This window comes from Triticum aestivum, chromosome 2A (assembly GCF_018294505.1).
Source record: "Triticum aestivum cultivar Chinese Spring chromosome 2A, IWGSC CS RefSeq v2.1, whole genome shotgun sequence".
NCBI classification, from domain to species: Eukaryota; Viridiplantae; Streptophyta; class Magnoliopsida; order Poales; family Poaceae; genus Triticum; species Triticum aestivum.
This window is the reverse complement of record NC_057797.1, coordinates 272,142-297,078: the sequence shown is the minus strand read 5'-3', so window position 1 is coordinate 297,078 and position 24,937 is coordinate 272,142. Positions and strand designations below refer to the sequence as shown.

Below are 24,937 nucleotides of genomic sequence, written 5' to 3'. Positions count from 1 at the left end.
ATCGAAACCCCAGCAATACCAAACACAACTAGACGTAGGCTTTTACCTTTTCATCGAAGGGGCCGAATTAGTATAAAAACCCACGTGTCCCTTGTCTGGTTTAACCCCTTTAAGCTAACTCTTAGCGATGGCTCCACGACTAAGTCCAGGACATCTGCCGTGACAAACCCACGACAGCGGAGGTCCGGTGATGGGATGCCCGCGCCTGCGCCGGCGGCAGGAGGCGGAAGGCACGACCTAGGAAGCGAGCAAAGTAGGCGAGGGTGTGCTCAGAGATGAGGTGCTCAGAGAGGAGAGGGATTGGGAAAGGTTAGGGAGATGATCATCTGGAAACACGTATGAGCCGAGCCACCCACGTGCGCTTGCGAGCATCGCTCGAGCCTGGCTCACAAGAAACTGCCGATTCGGACGTTTCCAGTGAGGCAGGCTTAGAGCTGCTTTAAGAACGTGGGGTCGCTAGCGAACGACTTGATCGCGGGAGAAACGGATCAGTACGCGGGGTTGCTGGTGATCGTGCGATTCAAATCTAATAGCACTGAATGTTGGAATATGAGCAAATTACTACGAGATTTAATCCGAATAAACAGAATATAAATCATGACCACAGCAGCAGAGATTAAACTAATCATGCGAACTAGCATAGCAAATGAACATATCACATCTAGGGCACATACTAGAAACATGAATTCTACCACGATCTCGAACAGGAAGGATAGAATCACATACGGTGCAGCGGGTGCAGCACCGCCGGCGTTGATGTTGTTGCCCATGTCGTCGAGGATGAGGTTGCCGAGGTCGGGGAAGAAGTTGTCGTTCACGAAGTCGTCGCTGCCAGCAGTCGCGCGAGTGCGCTCCCCAAAAACCTGATCGCCCCTCTCCCGTACAGGATCACGAGAGGCGGGGTTCCGGAGGCCTGCTGTCCCTTCTCGCGGTGCACGCCAGAAGGAGGGATGGAGAAGACTAGCTTGGCAGCACAATGATCTGGAACGGTGATGAGAAACCATACGAAGCAGCGGCTAGGGTAGACGTCTGCCTGACTATATATTGCGGGCCGGGTATAGACAACGTGCATAGCTCTGTCCTCGGCTCGGCTCAATCCCGCAACCTGGGGCGCGTCGTGACGAGGCGTGGCGTGGCGAGGCGAGCGAGGAGGAGGAGCGCGCGTGTAGGTCTCCTCTTCTCATGCTCATACAAGTGGTAGAAGAGCTCACCTTATAAAGAGGTGCAACTCTCTCTCAACTTCCAAGGTGGGACTAAACTTTAGCCTCACTCACTCCACTCACATGTGTGCATGAATGGGCCAAGAGAATTTCAGAATTTTAGTTGGGCTTTGGGCCAAAGGCCTACTAGCAAAATTCCAACAATCCCCCACAAAGTCTCATTGGCACATCTCATCATTTAGTTCCAAAACATTGTTTTATATATCGGTGCTTAGTGGAGACTGTGAAGTTGAACTTCCACTTAGAAATTTATGCTACACTAGATCACAACTTGAATAGTGGACTATGCCTTGAACTACAAGTTTTCTGTGAAACTAGTTTCACACAAATTCTTGACCGATACTGGGCTGCCGCAAGGCTTCCCCGCGGGTGGAGCGTATACGTCATACTCCAGGGCCTTTCATGAATTTATGAGAGAACACCCAATTCTCACAGACTGCGACGTTGACAGTCAAATTCATATAGGTGTGTTCCTCAGAAGATGTTCTGCAGGACAACATCTCTGCTTACCCAAATAAGCCACTTGGAACACATTAAGATAAGTATCAACCTGCCATGCAGATCAGGAGAGTATTGCATCTTCACGGAGTGGGATAATTAATATAAGGATACTCTCCTCCCAGCTGACCAACAACTTGTCTCCCACTTCTACTTCACGGGATCTCCGATCACATAGAGTGGGTTACCACTATGGACAACTCATGCGGTGGGTCTCAAACCCATCTCCATCGATGCATTATCTATCACATTGCGTGATAGACCCTTTGTGAAGGGATCTGCCAAGTTTTTCGACATTTGGATATAATCCAACGTAATAACTCCGGAGTTCCTCAATTTTCTGACAGATTTTAGTCTCCTCTTCACATGCCTTGATGACTTCATATTTTCCTTAGAACTGTTTATCTTGACGATCACAGTTTGATTATCACAGTTCATCAGGATAGGGGTATTGGTTTTTCAACCATAGGTAAGTCCATTAAGAGTTCACGAAGCCACTTTGCTTCAACAGTGGCAGTGTCTAATGTTGTGAGTTCTGCTTCCATAGTTGACCTCGTTAAGATGGTCTGCTTGCAAGACTTCCAGGAAACAGCGCCACCACCAAGTGTAAAAACATAACCACTTGTGGCCTTAATCTCATCAGCATCAGATATCCAGTTTGAGTCACTATAACCCTCCAGTACCCTTGGATACCCGGTGTAGTGAATCCCATAGCTCACGGTGCCTTTCAAATAGCGCATAACTCTCTCAAGCGCATGCCAATGATCATCTCCCGGTTTTGACACAAACCGACTCAGCTTGCTCACAGCAAAAGAGATGTCAGGCCTCGTGGCACTCGCCAAATACATAAGCGAGCCAATAATCTGAGAATACCTCAGTTGATCTCTAGCAATCTGTTGATTCTTTCGAAGCAACACACTAGCATCATATGGAGTTGGAGAAGGCGTGCAGTCGCTATACCCAAAACGACTCAAGACCTTTTCCACATAATGAGACTGAAGTAGTGTGATCCCACCATTCTCATCTCTCAATAGCTTGATGTTTAAGATAACATCAGCTACTCCTAGATCCTTCATCTCAAAACAGCGAGATAAGAAATCCTTAACCTCCTTGATTAAATCAAGTTTGGTTCCAAAGATCAATATGTCGTCGACATACAGACAAAGAATAACTCATTCGCCCCCACCATAGCGATAGTACACGCACTTGTCACCATCGTTTACTACAAAGCCGGCAGTAGTTAATGTTCTTTCAAACTTCTCATGCCACTCCTTAGGAGCTTGTTTAAGGCCATATAAAGACTTTAATAACTTGCACACCTTTCCTTCCTGACCAGGTACTACAAAACCATCTGGCTGATCCATGTAAATTTCCTCCTTCAACTCTCCATTAAGGAAAGCCATCTTAACGTCCATTTGATGAACGAGAAGACCATGTGAGGCAGCCAGTGATAGTAGCACCCGAATGGTTAGTCTAGCCACGGGTGAGTAAGTATAAAAGAAGTCTTCACCTTCTTTCTGGGTATAACCCTTGGCCACAAGCCATGCCTTGTACTTTTCAATCGTACCATCAGGTCTAAGCTTCTTCTTGAACACCCACTTACATCCTACAGGTTTGCACCCATATGGACGGTCAGTGATCTCCCAGGTACCGTTAGCTAAGATGGAATCCATCTCACTACGTACAACTTCCTTCCAGTAGTCAGCATCAGGAGATGCATAGGCTTCTGAAATAGTCCTGGGTGTGTCATCCACGAGGTACACAATGAAATCATCACCAAAAGACTTTGCAGCCCTCTGTCTCTTACTTCTCACAGGAGTTATATTGTTACCCTCAACAGGATTCTCAATGTGTTCCATCGCAATGGTGGGTTCAGGAATTACAGTGAATTCCTCACTAGATGGAGTAGGTATCTCCTGATTTGATGAACTCGACATATCCTTCATAAGAAATATGTCCTCAAAGAAAGTTGCATCATTTGATTCCATAATCGTACCAACATGCATGTCGGATACCTCAGATTTTATTATCAAAAATCTATAGCCGATGCTATGAAAAGCATAGCCCAGAAGAACACAATCCACGGTTTTTGGTCCAAGCTTGTGCTTCTTGAGAATTGGTATATTGACTTTCGCCAAACAACCCCAAGTACGTAGGTAAGAGAGTTTCAACCTTTTCCTTTCCCATTCCTCAAATGGAGTCATGGTCTTATGCTTTGTGGGAACTCGGTTTAGGACATGACACGTAGTCATTAGCGCCTCCCCCCACCATTCCTTGGATAGACCCGAAGTGTCTAACATGGTGTTAACCATATCAGTTAGAGTTCGTTTCTTTCTTTCGGCTACCCCATTTGACTGGGGTGAGTAGGGAGGCGTCCTCTCATGGATTATACCATGTTCCGCACAAAACAGATCAAATTCATTGGAAAAATACTCTCCACCACGATCGGACCTAAACCGTTTAATTTTTCGATCAAGTTGGTTCTCTGCCTCAGCTTTATAGTTTTTAAAGAAAGTCAAAGCCTCATCTTTTGATTTCAGAAGATACACATAACAATATCTAGTGGAGTCATCAATCAACGTCATGAAGTATCTCTTTCCACCTTTTGTCAACACGCCATTCATCTCACAAAGATCAGAATGTATAAGCTCTAGTGGCGCCAAGTCTCTTGCCTCTGCAGTCTTATGGGACTTGCGAGGTTGCTTAGCTTGCACACATACTTGGCACTTGGAGCCTTTGACAGTAGAGATTTTCGTAATTAAATTCATATTGGCTAACCGCGTCATGCAACCAAAGTTAATATGACAGAGTTGTGAATGCCAAATATCAGACTCATTATTGTGGCAAACATTATTAATAACTTTAGTGCAAATATCTGACAAAGATAGGCGGAACAAGCCTCCGCACTCATAGCCTTTTCCAACAAATTGTCCACACTTAGAAATTACAACTTTATTGGATTCGAAAACCAACTTAAAACCATCTCGACATAAACGGGAACCCCTAACGAGATTTTTATTGATGGACGGCACATGATGAACGTTCTTCAGATGCACAGTCTTCCCCGAAGTAAACTTCAGATCAACCGTACCAACACCGCGAACGATGGCATGTGACCGTTCCCCATCAGCATGGGTGAAGTCCCTGTTGCCTGGTAAGAAGAAAACATGGAGGCGTCAGCACAAACATGTACATTGGCACCGGTGTCAATTAACCAATTAGGGGATTGAAATACTGAAAGGATGGTAGGAAAAATACCGTACCCTGATTCCTTCATATCAGTATCACCGATGACAACATTAGTGGACTTGCCGCTCTTCTCATGTTCGCGCTCCTCAAAGCGGTTAGGACACTTCGGAGCCCAGTGATTAGGATCACCGCAGACATGGCAAAGTCCCTTCCCCTTCTTATGAGAATTCTTCTTGAAGTTGGTAGAATGTGATGGCTTGTTCTTTGTATCAAACTTGCCTTTGCCCTGAGTTTTGTTCTTATTGTTTTTGTACTTGTTGGGCTGGGAGTTCTTCTTCTGTACCATGTGGGCACTAGAACCTCCCTCAGCAACTCGAGCACGTGTGTCCTTTGCTCTCGCCTTCTCTTCAACATCAAGAGTACCAATGAGATCCGCAACGGAAAACTCCTGTCTCTTGTGTTTCAGGGAAGCAGCAAAATTGTTCCACGAAGGTGGAAGCTTGGCAATGATGCCTCCGGCAACAAATTTGTCCGGCAACACACACTTGAAGTACTCAAGTTCTTTTGCGAGCGACTGTATCTCATGAGCCTACTGTACAACAGGGCGCTCATCAGTCATCTTGTAGTCATAGAATTGCTTCATGACGTACAACTCGCTGTCGACGTCCGAGGCACCAAACTTGGCCTCGAGCGCAGCCCACATGTCATTGCCGTTGTCAAACGACATATACGAATCCACAATGGAGTCATCAAGAACACTCAGAAGAGCGCCTTTAAAGAGGGTATCGATCTTCTCAAAAGCTTTCAGCTGTGCTGGATTAAGATCGCCCTCAGGCTTGCCCTTGGTGGCATCATAGCAGCCCATGGTCTGAAACCAGTAGACTGCTCTCGTGCGCCACCTCTTATATTGCGCCCCCTTAAAGGCAGGCGGTTCCAGATGCGTAGCAAAACCACTCGGAGTAAATTGCCTATAATCAGGTTTTTGGATTGTTGGAAATATGAGCAAATTACTACGAGATTTAATCCGAATAAACATAATATAAATCATGACCACAGCAGCCGAGATTAAACTAATCATGCGAACTAGCATAGCAGATGAACATATCACATCTAGGGCACATACTAGAAACATGAATTCTACCACGATCTTGAACAGGAAGGATAGAATCACATACGGTGCAGCGGCTGCAGCACCGCCGGCGTTAATGTTCTCACCCATGTCGTCGAGGATGAGGTTGCCGAGGTCGGAGAAGAAGTCATCGTTCGCGAAGTCGTCGCTGCCAGCAGTCGCGCGAGTGCGCTTCCCAAAAACCTGATCACCCCTCTCCCATACAGGATCACGAGAGGCGGGGTTCCGGAGGCCTGTTGTCCCTTCTCGTGGTGCACGCCGGAAGGAGGGATGGAGAAGACTAGCTTGGCGGCGCAATGATCTGGAACGGTGATGAGAAATCATACAAAGCGGCGGCTAGGGTAGACGTCTGCCTGACTATATATTGCGGGCCGGATAGGTCGTGGGAGTAAACCCCACGTCCGAGTCGTCACGATCCAAAAGAATCGAAAACGGTTCAGTAATTAACGCGTCCGTTAATTATTAATTAATGATTCATTAATTTTCGTATGCAGCAAAAATATAGACAACGTGCATAGCTCTGTCCTCGACTCAATCCCGCAACCCGCGGCGCGTCGTGACGAGGCGAGCGAGGAGGAGGAGCGCGCGTGTAGGTCTCCTCTTCTCATGCTCATACAAGTGGTAGAAGAGCTCACCTTATAAAGAGGTGCAACTCTCTCTCAACTTTTAAGGTGGGACTAAACTTTAGCCTCACTCACTCCGCTCACATGTGTGCATGAATGGGCCAAGAGAATTTCAGAATTTTAATTAGGCTTTGGGCCAAAGGCCTACTAGCAAAATTCCAACAGCGAAAGTGTTCGGATCCCTTTTTTTTAGACAAACTTCTTCAGCTGGTGAATCGATCACCTGCACCTCCGCCGGCCGCCGACACGCTGTTGCCGTTGCCGATCACCGGCACCTCCTCCTCTCCTCCTCTTTACGCCATCTGCACCTGCACCTGCACCTGCATTAGGGGAGCGCCGTCTCCCCTGCCCGTAGTAGACCACCACCACCACCACCTCGTCGTGGTCGGGGCATGCCAGTTTACTTTACAGCTGCTGTCCAAGTTGTAAAAAATACAATACAGTTTCGTCAGTTGTAAGTGTATATATAAGCTATTACAAGAATTCAGTTTCGTCAGACAATACAATACAATACAATACAATACAATACAGGTTTCTTGAGTTTGGAGCAGAGAATTGACCCCAGGATCTAGGAACACAATACATAATGAACAAAACCATATAGAAAGGAAACATTTGCTCCAAACTTATGTGAAGAAAGTAATAAACTTACATAATGAGCTATGAGTGATGTGCTCAGAAGAAAGTAAACTTACATAATGAGTTATGAGTGGCGTTCAGTTTCAGTTTCAGTTTCAATACCTGGGTCTGAACTGGGTGTACATACATACATACATACATAAATAAACATGGCAACACCTATATATGATGCTGCCTCAACTGAATCACCTCCAACATCACATCAATCGGTTGCTCTTGGAAGATCATTTCTCTTCCTTTCTTTCTTTCTTTCTTTCAGCGACTGCAGAATTAATAAGCATGCTTTAAAATGTCTAGTACAAACCTCCATCGGTGCCAACCACAAATTTAGGAAATCAACAACCCAGTGACTCTGCAAAATATTTTGTACGTACATTTGCTTGCAATCATCCATTTATACATCTTTCCATCTGTCTATCTGTGTCCCTTTTTCATCTCATCCATCCATTCCAAATTACCAAGAAGAAGAAGAAGAAGAAGAAGAAGAAGAAGAAGAAGAAAAGACTCTTTTTGGCCGAATAAAACCGACCGACCGACCACCCAAAAACTAGCCCCAAAAAAGAAAAGAAAAAACCCAAAGAACAAAGAAAACCTCAGATCGAGCTTTTGCTGCTTAATTTGCCAGGAATGCATTGATTGCAGAGAGCTAGGTCCTAGCTACCAAGTCGGTCTAAGTTGCAAATTAAGGAGATACTATGAATATGGTGATCTCATCTACCTAGCTAGGCTAGCTAACCCCTCGCCTTCAGATCAACCACCACCACGCTAATGTTATCGGAGCTCTCCCTCCCTAGGGCCAGCCTCGCGAGGAGGGCCGCTGCGCGGAAGCACCGGGGCTCTTCCTCCTGGGAAACTGCCGGTGCGCTGCCGCTGCTGCTGGGAGTGGCTTCGCTGCTCCCTGCTGCAGCAGGAGCTCTGGTCGGGCTCCCATCTTCCAGGCATTGTCGTGCCACGTCGCAGGCCACCTTGTTGGAGATCACGTCCCACAGCCCGTCGCTGGCGAGGATTAGGCAGTCGTCGTCCTCGCACCTTTCGGTTATGCTGATCTCTGGCTCGCATATCACTTCTGGCTTCAGGAGCCTGTGCCCTGCAAGAATTACTTTAATGTCAAACAAGATCGAATACTTCATGCTTCACAACAATATATATAGTGAGACAAGAAATAAATTGTTGTAGACATGAACAAACTTCAAGTCTCTGCTTTTTTGCCCTCTTTTCAAAATAGTTAGAAAAACTGCTCTCACATTAAAATCAAATTAACGACAAGTACCCTGTTCATAACATTATGATTGCTACCATTGGTAAACTTGAGCATAAAGTAGCACGACTTGATCCAAGGTAACTCGGCAAATAGCACAAGATCTAATTGGCAGTCCAATAAAGTCATCTATCCTGACTACTTATATGATTGCTACCTTCAGGAAAGGTAATAAACTGAAAAAAAAAACACTTTCAACATCGATGAATCGGAGACGAACATGTGTGTCCTTCTTGTCCACTCCATTTTTCTGTGGTTGTTGTCTACTGTCATATACTATCTGATAATGTAACTATCTGGAACTGCTCTATAAATATACACCGCGAGGCGCCAGAGTGTTGGACCTTGAGTGGCTGGCGTGTGATGGATGGACACGGTTCATATATATGGTCAATTTCTTTGATAATTAACCAATTGGTATGGCACAACTCATCAGGTCACTGCTAGTGATGGCCATTAGTTTTAGAGGCCGAAGATGTGACCAAATTATTTATCTTGTCAACAACAGCAAAAGTGACATATGTATGTACCGGGAGGTCACCCATTGGAAGATGGTGTTATCCTTTTCCCATCTCTGTCACTCATTATCCAATATACAAAACAAGAAGAAGAAGAAGAAGTAGCAAACAAAAAGTGTAGAGGATATATACCTAAGTTTTATAGAAAGTACACCATGAGTCACAACCCGTATCTATCTTTTATAATTATAAGCATGAAACTTAAAAAGGAAGGAAGGACCATTCTGGCATCCACCAAACTTAAATTATTTCACACATATTTTGTTTTCAGCGGAAAGGTTAACATGACTACTCTTTGTAATTGGCCGAAGACCCTAAGCCGGCGGTTGTTTATTGGTAGTAGATATAGATGGATGGTGGTAGCGAGATGCAAAGCAACATTTTATCATACATTTGTTTCCATATATAAGAAGGCAACAACACAACACGACAAACATTGCCCCTTTCTGATACGATATTATAGTGTTAATGATCACCCCTCCTTGTTAATGGGAGCAAGACCACGTGTGTGAAGCGACGAAACGACACATCCTGGTGGCATGCATGCCGCATTGCATACATTTCTCCACTCAGGCTGGCTCTCGAAAAACAGTCTCATATGCGACATCTGCAACTTGTTTGGTTGCCTGCATATGCACTGCCTGCATATGGACTGTCTGCATCAGTGGATCAACTTTGGCATGTTGTTTGTTTGCCTGCATTGTCTCGGCACATACAACTACACGTTGTTTGATTGCCCGCATGGGGTATGACTAAGAGCTAGCACTTGCACTTAGCCCATAGGGTTAAGAGCTAGCAGAGGAAGGGGGAGAAGAAATGCAGTGTGCGTTCGACCATGACGACTGCGGTGGATAGTGGCTGTGGCCCGTGTCCGACATGACGAGCATGGAGTCGTGGACGAGCGACCCCGTCGGCGGCACGGCGAGCGACACCGTCGGCGAACTAGTTGCGGTGCTCGCGCAAAGACAGTCGGCAGAAGAGGAGAATGCAGTGCCCGCGCCATGGTATCGTCGGTGCAAGGGACGAGAGAGGAGGCCGAGATGATCGACGCCGGAAATGACTCAAGTGTAGTAGGGCGAGAGAGAAGAGGCCAAGATGATCGGCCCCGTCGGCGGCGCAGGCGAACCGCAATGTGCACGGAGGCAGAGGACACAAGAAGCAGTGTGCGCGTCAGTGCAGTAGGAGGAGGACAGAGTGTAGGCCGAGATGAGCGACGCCGGAAACGACTCTAGTGTAGTCGGACGTGGGCAAGGAGATCAAGGGGAAGGGCTTCGGCGTCGAGAGGGACGAATAGGAGGGCTCTGAGCAGAGGACAGAGGAGCTAGACATGGCGGCGTCAGTGCAGTAGGAGAACAACAGAGTGTAGGACGAGATGAGCGACGCCGGAAATGACTCTAGTGTAGTAGGACTTGGGCAAGGAGATCAAGGGGAAGGGCTTCGGCGTCAAGAGAGGTGAATAGGAGGGCTCTGAGCAGAGGACAGAGGAGCTCGACATGGCGGCGTCAGTGCAGTAGACTGCTGCTAAAGAGATGAAGCTACGATCGTCGAAACCAAAAACTTACAACACGAATGTTGTGAGGAACTGCAAGATTAGGCTGCTGGTCAAAGGAAATTTCAAATGATCAACCGTGCGCGACTAATCTGACAAAATTCGTCCAGAATAGCTCCAAACGAGAAGACGAGATTAAGAACTTATGGCCGACAAAACTACGAACCGATCACCTGAATGGAACCGTAGCATCGAGGTGCATCTTTTTTTGTAGAGCTTACCTCAAATCGAAGCACCGTTTTGTAGATCAGAGGGAGGAGATTAGATAGGAGCTTAATGAAGGTTGAAGAAGAAATCAAGTAATCACCTAGCATCCCTCCCGTCTCCGCTCGTGCAAGGGCCCGCTGGCGTGCGCTCGCCTCGGCCTGGCTCGCAAGAAACTGTCGATTCCTGCCTTTTCACCGAGCCAGCCTCTGGGGCTGCTCTAAGAAGCGTGCGATGCAGACTCAATAGTGAAACCAACCAAACAAACAAACAAGCCTCTTGCTTCCCGTGCGGGCCTAGGTGGGCTCTATACGGGCAACCAAACACGGCCTATGTATACGATCTCCCACCCTGGTCCTGGTGGCATGCGCGTCGCCGAATTCGATGGCACCCGACAGACCACCACGGGCCTTTTCTCAACAAAAAAAAAAGGACAGACAGACAGACCGACCACGGGCCTCCATCTCCACCCTAGCTCATGAGGAGGCTCCAGACATGATTGTTGCTCCGAGTCAGCTGGCTGAACGGCGCACCACTAGCTTCCTTCTTTTTTTTGCGGGGAAAAAAAGAAATTCATTAATTAAGTAGCTTTCTTCACATCGTGACACCGCTTGACCGTCCGATGACTTGGTTGCATGGAAGGGGTGGGCCACGAGTGATGCGATCGAGCACCCAGTGAAGCTTACATGGTCTTGGATCGACACCTCACTCTAATGCCACATTCCCATTCCCATTCCCATTCCCATTAGAAATAGGGTGAAATGGAGAGAATTAGAGGGGAGGTGGGGCTAAACATTCCCATTCCCATTCCCATTAGAATTAAGCCTATCAGCCGCGAGTAGATGCAGATTGACCTGCTAGTCCTTAACTTGATGCATCAACTTGCCGGAAAATTGAAGACATATATATATATATATATAGGTCAAGTTATATATAGGAAGGAAAGGAAAGGAAATGAAAGGAAAGGAAGGGAAGGGTGCGTAGTGCGTACGTACCTAGCGCTCGGGACATGGCGAGGATGCCGCGGACGCGCGCCCCGTTCATGTACATAACCTTGCCGCCGGCCGCCTTGATCCGCGCCATCTCGTCCGGCCGGTCCGGCTGCATATATCCATCGTCATCGTCCTTGTTGGTTAGTTATTATTAGTAGCATTTGCATCGCATTGCATTGCATTGCATAATAGTAGACGAGAGTCCACGCAAAAAAAAAAAAATAATAGTAGACGAGAGATGGATGCCCTTCCTTCCTTCTTTGTGGATGGGCCCCACCCGGCTAGCTAGCTTTGAATCCCACACCCGCCACTGCCGTCACCCCACGTGGCTTTCCTTTGAGCCGCACCAACAACACGTGTATCCTCACCACCGGCGATGGGGAAAGCGACCCCCTCCCCTCCCTCCAGCCTAGCCTAGGAATCTAATCTCACCACCACCACGTGGCGGGCGTATGAGCTACTACTAACCTAATCTAATCCCAGCCCAGCCAGACAAGAGAAGAGGCCCACAAAGTTACTGTATATATGAGCTACTACTACTCGTACGTACGTATTCCACAAACAAAAGTACTGTATGTATGAGCCTCCTTCCTACAGTACATAAATATAATCACAGCAACGCCACTGCATATTCCGCTAGCATGTTGCAACCCAAGCAGAGCAAGATTGATTACATACGTACGTACCTAGTGGCGTGCAGGTTATTAGTTTCTTCCTTTATTTACTTATTATACTGTTGCATCCCCAACAAAGAAAGTTTCTTCCTTTGCTTTGCGTGCCACGTACGTACGGATAGGACGGAGTTAAGGCCAACTCCACCGCGCGACCCTTTTCTATTCGTCCCCGTCTGTTTGAGATAAAACGGAAAAACCAGACGGCCCAGCGCGCGACCGCAAACGGACATTTGTCCGCTTTGTGTCCGCTTTCGACCCATCTGCAGCCTAAGTTTGCGCCGGTTTTGGGATGAATCCGACAGCGCGGAGACGAGTGGGACGCACGAGCTTGTCCTTCCCTGGCCCGCCTGTCGGTGGGAGAAACCAAAAACCCCCCGTGCCCCATTTGGCGCGCGCCATTTTCCACAAACCCTCCCACGTCCCTCCCGCCCACCCCCTCTCTCCCCCGTCCATGGCCGACGCCCCCCCCCCCCCCGAATTTCGGTGGCCTGGCCGTCGACCCGCCCATAAAGGTGAAGAAGAAGGCGGCCAAGGCGCCAAGGAAGCCGCGGTCGGAGTGCACGCCGGAGGAGATAGCCAAGTTGGACGCGGAATCGGCGAAGAGGAAGGAGCGGAGAGCGGTCGTCAAGGTCAATGCCGCGGCCGCCAAGTTCACTGCCCAGCGCGATGCAATGGAGGTCGTGGTCGACGAGAAGGAGGACCTTGTCAACAAAGCGCACGCCCTCCTCATGCTTGGCATGGGCCGTCCGGCCGGGTTCCCGCAGCGTCCGCCGGCCCCGCGAGCACAGGCTCGTCGGTCGCCCGGCCTCCGCACTGCCAGTCGCGGACCGCGCCCATGTCGACCGGCTTTCCTCCGCCAAGACACGACGGCCAGACCCATTTCTCGGGGTCGCCGGACGTGGGCTTGTTCGCGCCGTCCACACCGCGTCCCGCGGCCATCATCGACCTCAACGTCACGCCTGGGTTCAGCAGCGGCGGCCGGGCATCCGTCGAGATGCAAAGAAAGCAAGCACGGGCACCGTTCACGGGCACCATGCCGGCCCCCCGCGTCTTGTTTGACGGAATGCCCGACCCCTTCTACAACCAGTACATGAAGGACGTGATCTTTGAGGGTGGGCATGGCCGTGCCTATGACCCCGAGGAGACCCAAAGTCAGGATGGCCGCGCCCAGTACGTGCCCGATGAAGAGCCGACGACCATGCTGACTACGACCATGGTGACTCGTGGCATGAAGACGATGACATCTATGCCGAAGGTGATGGTGATGAAGAAGAAGGCAATGACGTTGATATTAGTGGCGAGCCATTGTTCATCGACGAGCTCACCCAAAGAGCGGAAGCACAAAAGACGAGGAAGAGCATTCGCACGGGTTCATACACACAATATGAGGACAAGTTGATTTGCCAAGTTTGGATGAAGAATAGCCAAGATCCAAGGACCAGCGCGCAACAAAAGGGCATTGTTCTTTGGACAAGAGTCCACAAAACATTCCATGAAAGGAAGATGTTTGAGCCCTACCAATTTACAAGAAACCGTGGCATCGGCTCGATTCAAAAGAGATGGTTGTTCATCCAACAAAAGTGCAACAAGTATTGCGCCGCATTTGAGAGCGTTGAAGCACGGCCCGTGAGTGGTCTCGGCGTTGGGGACATGGTATGCTCTTCTCTTCCCAGCCCTTTTCTTGCTACGGCCATGAGACTTCGGCCGTGTATATGTTTGCATGTTCACTTGTTGATCATGTGGTTTAGGCATTTCAATCTTTGGAGGCATTCAAGGCCGTCATAATGACAAGCCATTCACTCTTACGCATTGTTGGACGATCATCAACAATTGCCCTAAGTTCAAGAACCAATATCGTGAACTACAAAGAAAGAGAGGACTAAAGACGACCAAGTTCGCCAGAGGTGGAGATGGCGAGGCGTTGAAGAGGCCGAAGGGCAAGACCAACTCCAAGGTAGATGACATACGTGATGCCTCATCCATGGCATTGCATGACACTTTGCATGGCATGATGTCCCAAAAGGATGTGAGGGACGAGAAGAAGCGGCAGAGCAAGGAGGAGCAAATGAAGCAATACCTAGACCTTCAAAGAAAGAAGCTTGAGATGGACGAGGCGGCCAAGAGGAGGAAGATCGACATGGAGGAGGCGGCCCGGCAAAGGCAGCTCGACATGAAGGAGGCGGCCCGGCAAAGGCAGCTCGACATCGAGGCCGACAACGTCAAGGCCAGGCAGAGGCAGCTCGACATTGAGGCCACGAATGCCGCCACTAAAGCGAAGGAGGTGACCCTTGCGATCATGAGCATGGACTTGTCGAAGATGAGCGACAAGACGAGGGCCTGGTTCGAGGCCAAGCAGAAGGAGATGCTCGACGCTGAAGGCTTGAATTAGGTCATCCGATTGGCCGTGGCCGTTCGTTTTGGAGGCTAGCATAGGTGCCACCCGTCCGCTGGGCCGCTGGCTGTGTGTCGGCTAGGAAATATTTATTTTGGTGGCCGGCTGTGTTGCGGGCGAGGATAACTATTTATTTTGGAGGCTGGTTGTGTTGCCGGCCGCTGACTAATGCCGGCGATGGACGTGTAGGGCGCTGGCTCTGTTGCCGGCGTGATGAATCGGGACCGCTGGCCTGAACTAGGACTTGGCATTTGAAACGTTCTTTTGGTTTTTTAAATAGACACGAATAGGATGGGGCAAATGGATGCGGCCGCGCGCTTGGCGCCCGGCCACCGCATCTCAGGACACGCCCAGACACGACCCCAAATCCCTACTCAAACGAACAGAATCTGAACAAAACATAAGTAGCTAGCTACGCCCCGCCGGTGACCACCTCCTCACCTTAAGCATCTTCTCGCTCATAAACTCCCGAGAGCCGACACCTCTTCACCTTTGACTTTGGCTTTCCTTTCATCGGTGGGCCTCCGCTGGCCGGTCAACGCACGGTCAACCCTCGACTCCTCGTCCGTTGGCCGGCCGGCGGGAGTACAAAAAATGCTCACTTGTCCACGCAAACACGCGGGTCTCACTAACAGCGAGTATACACCAAAGATAATATTTAGTCCACGTATTAGCTTTGATCAAAATCAAGCTTTGTGAACTTTGACAAAGTGTTTCAACAAAAATATTAACATGTACAATAACAAATTAATATCATTAGATTCATTATTGAATGTACTTTTTTATCATATAGATTTGTTATGATAAATGTTCGTATTTTTTCTATAAACTTGATCAAATTTTATGAAGTTTGACTTCAGTCAAACCTAATATGCAGAATAAATAAAAATGGAGGGAGTACTTTCTTCTTCCCGTCCCGTAATATAAGAGCATTTTTAGCACTATATTAGTATAAAAATATTCTTATATTATGGGACATACTCCCTCCGTTCCTAAATAATTGTCTTTTTAGAGATTTCAACAAGTGACTATATACGGAACAAGATGAGTGAATCTACACTCTAAAATATGTCTATATACATCCGTATATGATAGTCCATTTGAAACCTCTAAAAAGACAAATATTTAGGAACGGAGGAAGTATTATGTATGGGACGGAGGGAGTACGTAACACACGAGCGAGCGAGCGAGGGCGAGACATGCAATCATGCATTGCACCCAAATAGCTAGAGATGCGGCACACCTACATACGTACGTACGTCTACAGTCCAGAATTAGGGGAAGCAAGGACAAGGAGGACTCACGTACCTTGTGGTCCTGGGAGAGCGGCACGGCGACGCCACCTCGTGAGAGCACGGCGCGGGAGTCGCCGCAGTTGGCCACGATGAGGCGGTCGCGGACCAGCAGCGCCACCACGGCCGTCGACCCCACGATGGCGCCTTTCTGCGCCGACGACAGCAGGCAGGAGCACGACTTGGGCACACTCGCAGTGCTCCCGCGCCCGCACGCGCACGCCGACACCGCCAGCGCGTCCGCCCGGGCGAAGCTCCTGGAGAGAGCGCCACGCCACGCCACTTGCTCCGACGACGCCGACGCCTCCGCCGGTTGCTCCTCCGACTGCTGCCGGTTGTTGAAGGCTGCCGCGGCGCCGGCCATCTCCTCCGCGAGGATGACGTGCATCTGCTCCCTGCACAGCGCCGCGGCCTGCATCGAGCATTCATGCATTTCATCCATTCCATCATAAGCAAGCGTGCGTTTACAAGTGATTTAGATAGATGGAGACCGGAAGGAGGGAATGAATCAATGCAAGCAAGGAATGTAGTACTCCTATTAGGAAGCTGCATGCTACGTGTCGAGCTGGAGCTGGAGGTGGATGTGGATGTGGAGTGGAAGCTGCTGGAATGTGGCCAGGTCATTGGTGGCCAGGTGGATGGAAGGAGGTCTTCCTAGAAGGAATGCAAGCACTCTAGCGAGTAGTATTCGACAGCGAAATGCATGCGGACGTGGCGCTACACTATCTCATCTCATGCTGGATCGGATTGGATGCTGCAGGCAGGCAGCTTTTCCTTTGCATAATCAATCAAGCCGCGTGTACCTTCAATTCTCTTCTCTTTGGACTGGGGACTAGTCCAGTTAATTACTCTACTTACTAAGCAAAAACTTGTAGCTAGTTACTCTACTTACTAAGCAAAAACTTGTAGCTACGCATTAGATTGGATTAGACAATTGATTGAGTAAGTGAGGCGGCATGGTATGGCACAGGCATGGCGTGGCGTACGTGGGGGCCGCCGTGGCCGTCGAAGACGGCGAAGAGGTGCATGGGCGAGCCGTCGGCCCAGGCGCAGAAGCTAGGGTGCAGCGACACCGTGTCCTCCATCTCCCGCAGCCGCCCCGCCAGCGCCACCGACCCGAACGACACGGGCCATCTCTTCTCCTTCTCCTTGGAGGAGGGCAGCTGCTGGGGCGCCGCCGCGACAACCGCGTCAGAGCCCTCCTCGGCAGCGCTCTGCGAGGACGGCGCGGACTCGGAGGAGGAGTCGGAGGAGGGCGGCGGGGACTGCACTACTTCCCCTTCCTCGGCGGGGCCGGGGGCCGGGGCGGAGGAGGCGTGGTGGGCGTTGAGGCGGCTGCGCCTGCGCCTGCGCAGGCGGCATTCCTCGGAGTCGATGTGCCCCTCCCCCATCTGGTGGGAGGGCATGTTGTTGACGCCGGCGCTGGCCATCACCATGGATGGATGGATGGATGGATCGGGCGGGCGGTCAGACGGGGTTGGAAGAGGACTCACACGGAGGCGCGTGGCTGCAGGTACCGGAGCAGCAGCAGAGCGGAAGCGACTCTTCCCATGAGAGAGAGAGAGAGTCTGCTTTGGGTTGGCTTCAAAGGAGGAGCAAGAAGAGAAGAGGGAAGAGGAGGAGCAAGTGGGTTTGTGTTCCTCTGTCTCGCGTCACGTCCGAAACCCGCCGGGGCCCACATGCGGGGCGACGTGGCGACACGTGTCACGCGAACCGGACCACCCGCACATGCCTGCCTGCCTTCGTGTTTGGCTGCCCCGTGCCGGATGCGCTCAATCGTTTTCTTTTTTTTTTAACATTAGTACAGACCCAAGCGCTCATATACACGCGCATACACTCATCTCTATGAACGCACACATACCCTACCCCTATGAGCACCTCCGAGAGACTGAGCCGACATATCATCTTCGTTTTCGGGAGCAACTGGTTAACCAACACTTCTTCGGGAGCCTCGCAACAATCAGCGTCATTTACGCTCTTTCAGTCATTCGCCACGTGTCACGTTCTGGATACTTTCTTTGAATTTTGTTTTTTTTAATTTTGCCACACACGTTTTCAGTTTCTTAAATGGTTTTTTCGACATTTTGGATTTCTCCCGGTCTTTCTTAGCTTTCCGATTAAAAAAATCGAAAAAAAAACTGAAAAGTGGAGTATTCTTTCTTAGTTTTTTAAATGGTTTTTAAATGGTGTGTTTTTCCTCTTTCGCGAAAGTCACGATTTTTTTTCCGCGAGAGGCACGGTTGTGCTTTATTGAGAGTCACGGCCGTGCCTTTCGGAAACGAAAAAAACGCGTTTTTATTTTTTTTTTCTTTCGCGAGAGTCACGGTTTCGCTTCCGCGAGAGACACGGTTGTGCTTTCGCGAGAGTCACGACCGTGCCTCTCGGAAAGGGAAAAACAAAACACGTTTTCTGTTTTTTTTCTTTCGTGAGAGTCACGGTTTTGCTTCCGCGGGAGGCACGGTTGTGTTTACGCGAAAGTCACGGCCGTGCCTCTTGGAAAGAGAAAAAAATACGCGTTTTCAGTTTTTTTTCTTTCGCGAGAGTCACTGTTTTGCTTTCACGAGAGTCACGGCCGTGCCTCTCAAAAACAAAAAAAACGTGTTTTCTATTTTTTTTTCCTTCCACGAGAGGCACGGTTGTGATTTCGCGAGAGGCACGGGCGTACCTCTTTCGGAAAGGGAAAAAACCGTGCTCCCGGTTCGTTTTTTCATCCGATTTTTTTCGTGAAAAAAAATTCGTCAAAACCTATCAACATGGAATCTAGTTTTGAAGATTTCGACGCGAGGAATCCAATGGTGAAAACGATTCGAAATTTGGACGCACGGTTTAAGAGATAAAACATTTTGAATAAACGGATCTATGAAAAAGGAAAACTCTCAGGTTGCGACAAGTGGCGCGCTGCCTGGAAAGTGGAGTATTCTTTACAACGAATACTCCTTAATTAGTGATTTCGATCGTTTCCGACACCTCTCTCCAACCAAGTACAAGTAGTAGTAACATGCATGGCCCAACGGCCCAAATTTTCTGAAAAAGTAAATAAATGTTCAATAGGAAAACACAACGTGCATTGTTTCCCTTTTTCGTATGCTAATATTTTTTTGTCAAGGGGAGTATTTGTATTGGGTGAAAGTGTCTCTGGGTACCCTACCTAATATTGTGAAAGAGCTAAAATAAACAAATAAATAATACGGGTTGGGTGTCATTTCCCTAATAGAGTATTTGTATTGTGGTAATAGTTTTTTTTTTCTTCACATTTGTGGTGATAGTTTTCAGTGCACTGAAAACCACAAAGACACGCGATATGCCATTTTTCATCGATCCAAAAAAAAATCATACCGTACCGCATTTCAAGTTTTTGGCCATAATGCTGGCCATCCACGCAACACCATATTTCATCGCTCCGTTTGAGAAAAAAAATGGTCTAGCCATAACATACATAATGAGTTGCCCTGTTGCAACTTTTGAGTAGTAAGCAGCTAGACAAGATCCTTCATCATTCTTTTCTGTAATAAGAACCTGAATTCGCATTCCTCAAGCCTTGAACCAAGTTGGTTGGAATGCACCCACATGAACAGTAAATTCCAGAAAATTAGTATACAGATAAAAAAGTTCTAATCTTTTTGGGATGAATATCACCAATGTTTCCAACATCCTACACAGTTTTCACCCAAAAAACGCATTTGTAGAGGTGTGTGCCAAAAAAGCACTGCTCCCAAATGTTTTTTTTTAGCCTCAATTATTTTTGTACTAGCATCCACGGATGTCATTTCAAGATGAAATTTTGCAGGATGTTAGAAATTTGTTGATGTGCATCCACACAAAAAAAAACAGTTCTTTATTTTGTTTTATTTAATATTTAATTTTTAGAATTTTTGAGCTCGGGGGCAGATTATCCATGTCCTACATACACTCCCCTAATCGAGTGAGCTAGACTCACTTCTTAGCTTCCCCCTACTACTGAAATTTAGTTACCGATGCCGGGTGTTTACGTCCACCTGCCACTACTAATCTGGGCCTAGGTTAGCCATGGGCCAAAATTATCAGTGGCAGGTAGTTGCAATTATTTTTTTAAGGGAAAGAAGGAAAAGGCAGATTCAAAATCTTTTTTCTTCGGACTTTCCCAAACACAAAATACCTCCTTGTATTCGCACTCTCAAATGAGAGTGGAATAAATTCGACTTTCATATAATATCTTAATAGAATTCCATGTAATGATCAATGCATTTTTTTGATTCTATATTATCCGCATGTGTAGAATACTAGCAAGAGAATATCCCTCCTTTTTTATGTAATTGAAATGGTATTGACGAATAACAAATAAACATACTAGTGTTTATTAGTGTCGCATAAAACCCGAAATGGGGCGTGGCCAAGTGGTAAGGCAGCGGGTTTTGGTCCCGTTACTCGGAGGTTCAAATCCTTCCGTCCCAGATTGTTTCAACAGTGGAGGGCCATTTTACCCGTCCGACATTGCTCAAATATGTAGGTATTTTGGCTTTGTGCATTTTGTAGATTTTAGTGTGTTATTTTTTATGACCATGATATTGTATGAAAAATGGTTTGAAGTTTATATGTTTAGTTGTTGCCATATTTTACAATTTTATTAATTAATTTGTAAAATTTGAACTGCGGGTACATTCATTTTTTTCCAAAGTTTGGAAGAAAGACCCTAGATATGATAGTTAACATATTTTTATGTCCCATGAAACAAAAGTTTGGTACTTTTAAATATGTATATGTGAAAATTCAAACACAGAAACTTAATCATAAGGGACTGGCTAGGAGCCAGTTGACTGAAAACAAAAATTGGTTCAGACGATATTACATCTGCCTTTATTTCAGATCAAACGGCAAAAACAGAACAACAAAGTTAATAGAATCAGAGTATTTAACAAAAAACTACCACATTTCGTGTCTACAAACTACCACTTTACAAATTTGTGCGGAAAATTACCACTTTTTGACTAATCTTTGATTAAAAACTACCATATCTGGAAAGTGTCTGATTCACCTCTTCTAAACGCCTTTCTGACAAGATGGGCCCACCTGTCAGCATCAATCTTCTTCCTCTTCCTCCTCCCTATCTGGCATTTCCTTAAACACATCATGTGCACTTCGCGCTCTTCTCCATGGCGACGTCCCGGCGAAGCACCTCTCCAGCGCTAGTCGGGACTGCAGACGGCGGCGCAACCACATCGGCTGGAGCTTCCTTGGTCGTGCTGGCGTGCCGCGGCCTTGCGTGCGTGCGCAGCAGCCGCCACCGCCGCCGCGTGCTGGCTGCCGTCACCGCGAGCGTGCGTGCAGCCGCCGCCGCTTGCTGGCCGGCTGGCTTGCGTGCGTGCTGGCTGGCCACCGCTCACGGCTGCCTCCGCCATGGGCGGCCATGGCTGGCCACAGCCACGGCAGGGGCCGGCCACAGCAGTGACGACCGGCGGCGAGAATTCCGGCTGCCCCACGTCGTGTCCAGATACCCAACCCTCTCGTAGCTGCAAAACATCACAACGGTTAGATAACACAGCATGGTAGTAGTGTTAAGCTACTCTTCATGAATTGGATTACGATGGTCACCTGGGGAGCAGCTTGTTCAGGAGGATGCGGGTGAAGGTCGACTTGCCGCTGTTGGAGGGGCCGCACACGAGGACGACCGGAGACGAGAGGTCGGAGGCGATGACTTCGGTGGCCAGGGCCCAGTCCTCGGGGACTACCACTTCCGGCGCGCCTGCTCCGGCGGAGGAGCTGGCGCTCGGGCTTCGCATTACCTGATTGCTTTTTTAGCCCACTTATGTGTAGGCCCAACTAGTTAGAAACGTGTTTAAAAAAGTTAAATCGGGCTTTATTCAGACTTGGTAGTTTTTAGTCAAGGATTAGTGAGAAAATGGTAGTTTTCGGTTTAAATTTGTAAAGTGATAGTTTGTAGGCACAGTTTCATGAACTGAGATAGATTTTTGTTAAATACTCATAGAATCGACTGACCCAAATCTTGAGTCAGTCGATTATGATCTTATAGGCCAGCCCAACTCTGTTTCTATTTTTTATGCACTCTGTCTGCGAACTAAAAACACACAATGGGCTGGTCAAAAGCAGACCCGTTACATTTTAAAATATTGAAAAATTGTGTATTTTTAAAAAGTTGTACATTACATTTGAACAAATATTCATGAGATTCAGAAATATGTTTTATGACATTTTAAAAAAATGTTTGTACAATGTAAAAATATGTTTTCATAGTTTTAAAATATGTTTATACAATGTAAAAATTTCTTTATATAGTTTAAAAGATTTGTAATGTGTGTTTGAAACATATTTAACATGTATTCAGAAAAATGTTCAAAAACATGTATTTGAAAAATGTTAGCCATGTATTTGAAAAGGTCTTTTAGATGTATGCAAAAAAAGTACAATGTGTATGAAAAAAGTAGACATTAAACATAAATCTGAAAAAATGTTGGTCATGTATTTGAAAAATGTTAAACGTGTATTTAAAATGTTCCTGGTGTATATGAAACACATACAATGTAGTATATGAAAAAAATTAACATGTGTTGAAAAGAAAAAGAATGGACAAATAAAAATGGAAGGAAAACTGGTGAAAGCCAAACACAACAATTTCATGACAAGAAGAAAATTACTGAGGCGAATTTATTATGCTTGACAACTAAACTTGTCATTCTTATTAAACATAATTTGCCATGTTAAAAGTCAGATGTTCGCTAGATATTTCGGTCCTTGATCAACAAGCACAGCTAGCTCAAGAGAATATAATGTATAAAGCGTGAGTCACGCACCTACGCACGGTTTGCATATTCTAACTCTGCTTCGATCGGTAAGCTTGCTTGTTATAATTAGAGTAGCTACGTAGGCTTTGATGATAGGTAAGGATGCAATTCATGCATGGCTAAACAATCTAATCTTCTTGTGGCATCACCACTTGACTAATTAATAAGCATTTCTGTATGATCACTTGTCCATCGCCTCACCACTCTAATCTAACCCAATTCATCATCTCTACACACCACATGTATGTTGTCATGCTCATGCAGGGTATTTGATCACCAGCTAGCTAGATCATATCACCAGCTAGCTACTCCCTCCGTTTTTAAATATTTGTCTTTCTAGACATTTCAAATGACTATTACATACGGATGTATGTAGACATATTTTAGAGTGTAGATTCACTCATTTTGCTTCGTATGTAGTCACTTGTTAAAATGCCTAAAAAGACAAGTATTTAGGAACGGAGGAAGTAGATCACAAGGATAGCTAGCAGGGTATTTGATCAGATCAGATAGCTAGCAGCCTAGCAGGGTAATCAATCACCAGCTAGCTAGAGCTAGACACCTAGACCTAGTCAATGTCCTCATCCGTGGCGGTCCAGGTCACCGCCACGCCGCCGACGGAGTCCATCCGGGAGCTGCGCGGGTGGCTCATGGTGCTGGCCACCCTCATCGCCTCCATCACCTACGCCTCCGGCCTCAGCCCGCCGGGCGGCTTCGAGAGAGTCAAGACGCCGCTGCTCGCCGACCCCAAGAGGCCGCCGGCCGCCTCCGGGACGCAGATGCTCCCCTCCCTGTACCTCGCGAGCCCGGCGAGGTGCAGGGTCTTCTACTACGCCAACACGGCCGCCTTGGCGCTCTCGCTCTCCCTCATCCTGCTGCTGGGCAGCCAGGACCTGCGCCGCCTGGCCAGGGTCAAGGCCCTCGACCTCGAGATCCTCGTCGCGCTCCACGTCGTGGCCCTCCTGGTGGCCTACCTCGCCGGCGCCGGCTCGTTCGGCGACCTGCAGCTCCTCGTCTGCGCCGGGGTCGTCCTCGTCGTGCCGCTGGCCCTGGTCGCCATGTCGTCACGCCTCTGCGGGAACTACTTCTGGGATGAACTCTGAAATCTGAATTGGTTTAGTCACCCTCGATCGATGCTAGAGCTAGATCGATCAATGATTTGACTTATTTTGTACTACACTTGCTCTGTTTTCATTGGCCCACTATACAAATCTGAATTTGTCTTATTTGCTTTTCGCAAATTTAAATATGGCCCGAAAAGCAAATAAGACAATTTTTGATGGGCCATATATTACACTTGGGTTCTCTCTCCTCCTCTTTTCCCACCGTGCACGCAATTAGGGCGAACCGTCGTTCCCCACTGCCAACGATGTACTATAGTTTTTCCTCAAGCTTTCTCATCTCCACAATGTAGCCATGGCTCATGAGGCTAGGGTTTGTAGGGTATGTCAACACTATGGCAATAGCGATGACAATGGTTTCCTCTGCAATTTGGTACTCCAGCCTCATCTGGGTCACGTCGGTGCATCCTTGTAGGAGCCCCACAAGGGATAACCCTTACTTAGGTGCTCATGAGGGTGGTCGACCAAACACGCCCCCCCCCCCTCCTTCCCTCGCTACGTGAATTTGGGTTAAGTCAGGCCCCCTCTTCCAGTTTTGGCAAGGTCATTCCTAGACTGATTTTTTGTTGTTTTTTTATGTTTTTTATTTTAATTTTTTTACTTCCTTCACTTCTAGTTCTTTTTCATTTTGCGAACATCTTTCAAATTCATGAATCTATTTTTTTTCACATCATGAATATATTTAAAATTCACAAATATATTTTGAACATTTCTACAATCAAGATTTTCTTTTACAAATTTGTGAACTTTTTAAAATTGTGAACATTTATGAAATCCTGAACATTTTTCCGAATTCATGAAGAGTGTCTTAGATAATTGTGAACGTTTTATGAAATCATGAACATTTTTTAAATTTAAGAACA

The 24,937-nt window shown here is 47.5% G+C and overlaps 1 protein-coding gene across 1 annotated transcript; it reads right to left on the bottom strand.

The window, feature by feature from the left end:
* Positions 1–7,645: 7,645 nt before the first annotated feature.
* On the bottom strand, positions 7,646–17,777 carry LOC123186875 (probable protein phosphatase 2C 37). The gene is made up of 4 exons (XM_044598550.1): positions 17,164–17,777; positions 16,194–16,589; positions 11,823–11,928; positions 7,646–8,385 (listed from the first exon to the last, which is right to left on the bottom strand). The coding sequence occupies exons 1-4, from the start codon at positions 17,611–17,613 to the stop codon at positions 8,030–8,032; spliced, it is 1,308 nt and encodes a 435-aa protein (XP_044454485.1). The 5' UTR covers positions 17,614–17,777; the 3' UTR covers positions 7,646–8,029.
* Between the last annotated feature and the right edge of the window lie 7,160 nt (positions 17,778–24,937).

Excerpts from the sequence above, each read along its gene's own strand:
- LOC123186875 (XM_044598550.1), bottom strand. The coding sequence starts at position 17,613 with ATGGTGATGGCCAGCGCCGGCGTCAACAACATGCCCTCCCACCAGATG. Across the intron at positions 11,929-16,193 it reads CGCTCTCCCAGGACCACAAG|CCGGACCGGCCGGACGAGAT; the intron begins GTACGTGAGTCC and ends GGATATATGCAG. Across the intron at positions 8,386-11,822 it reads CGCCATGTCCCGAGCGCTAG|GGCACAGGCTCCTGAAGCCA; the intron begins GTACGTACGCAC and ends TAATTCTTGCAG.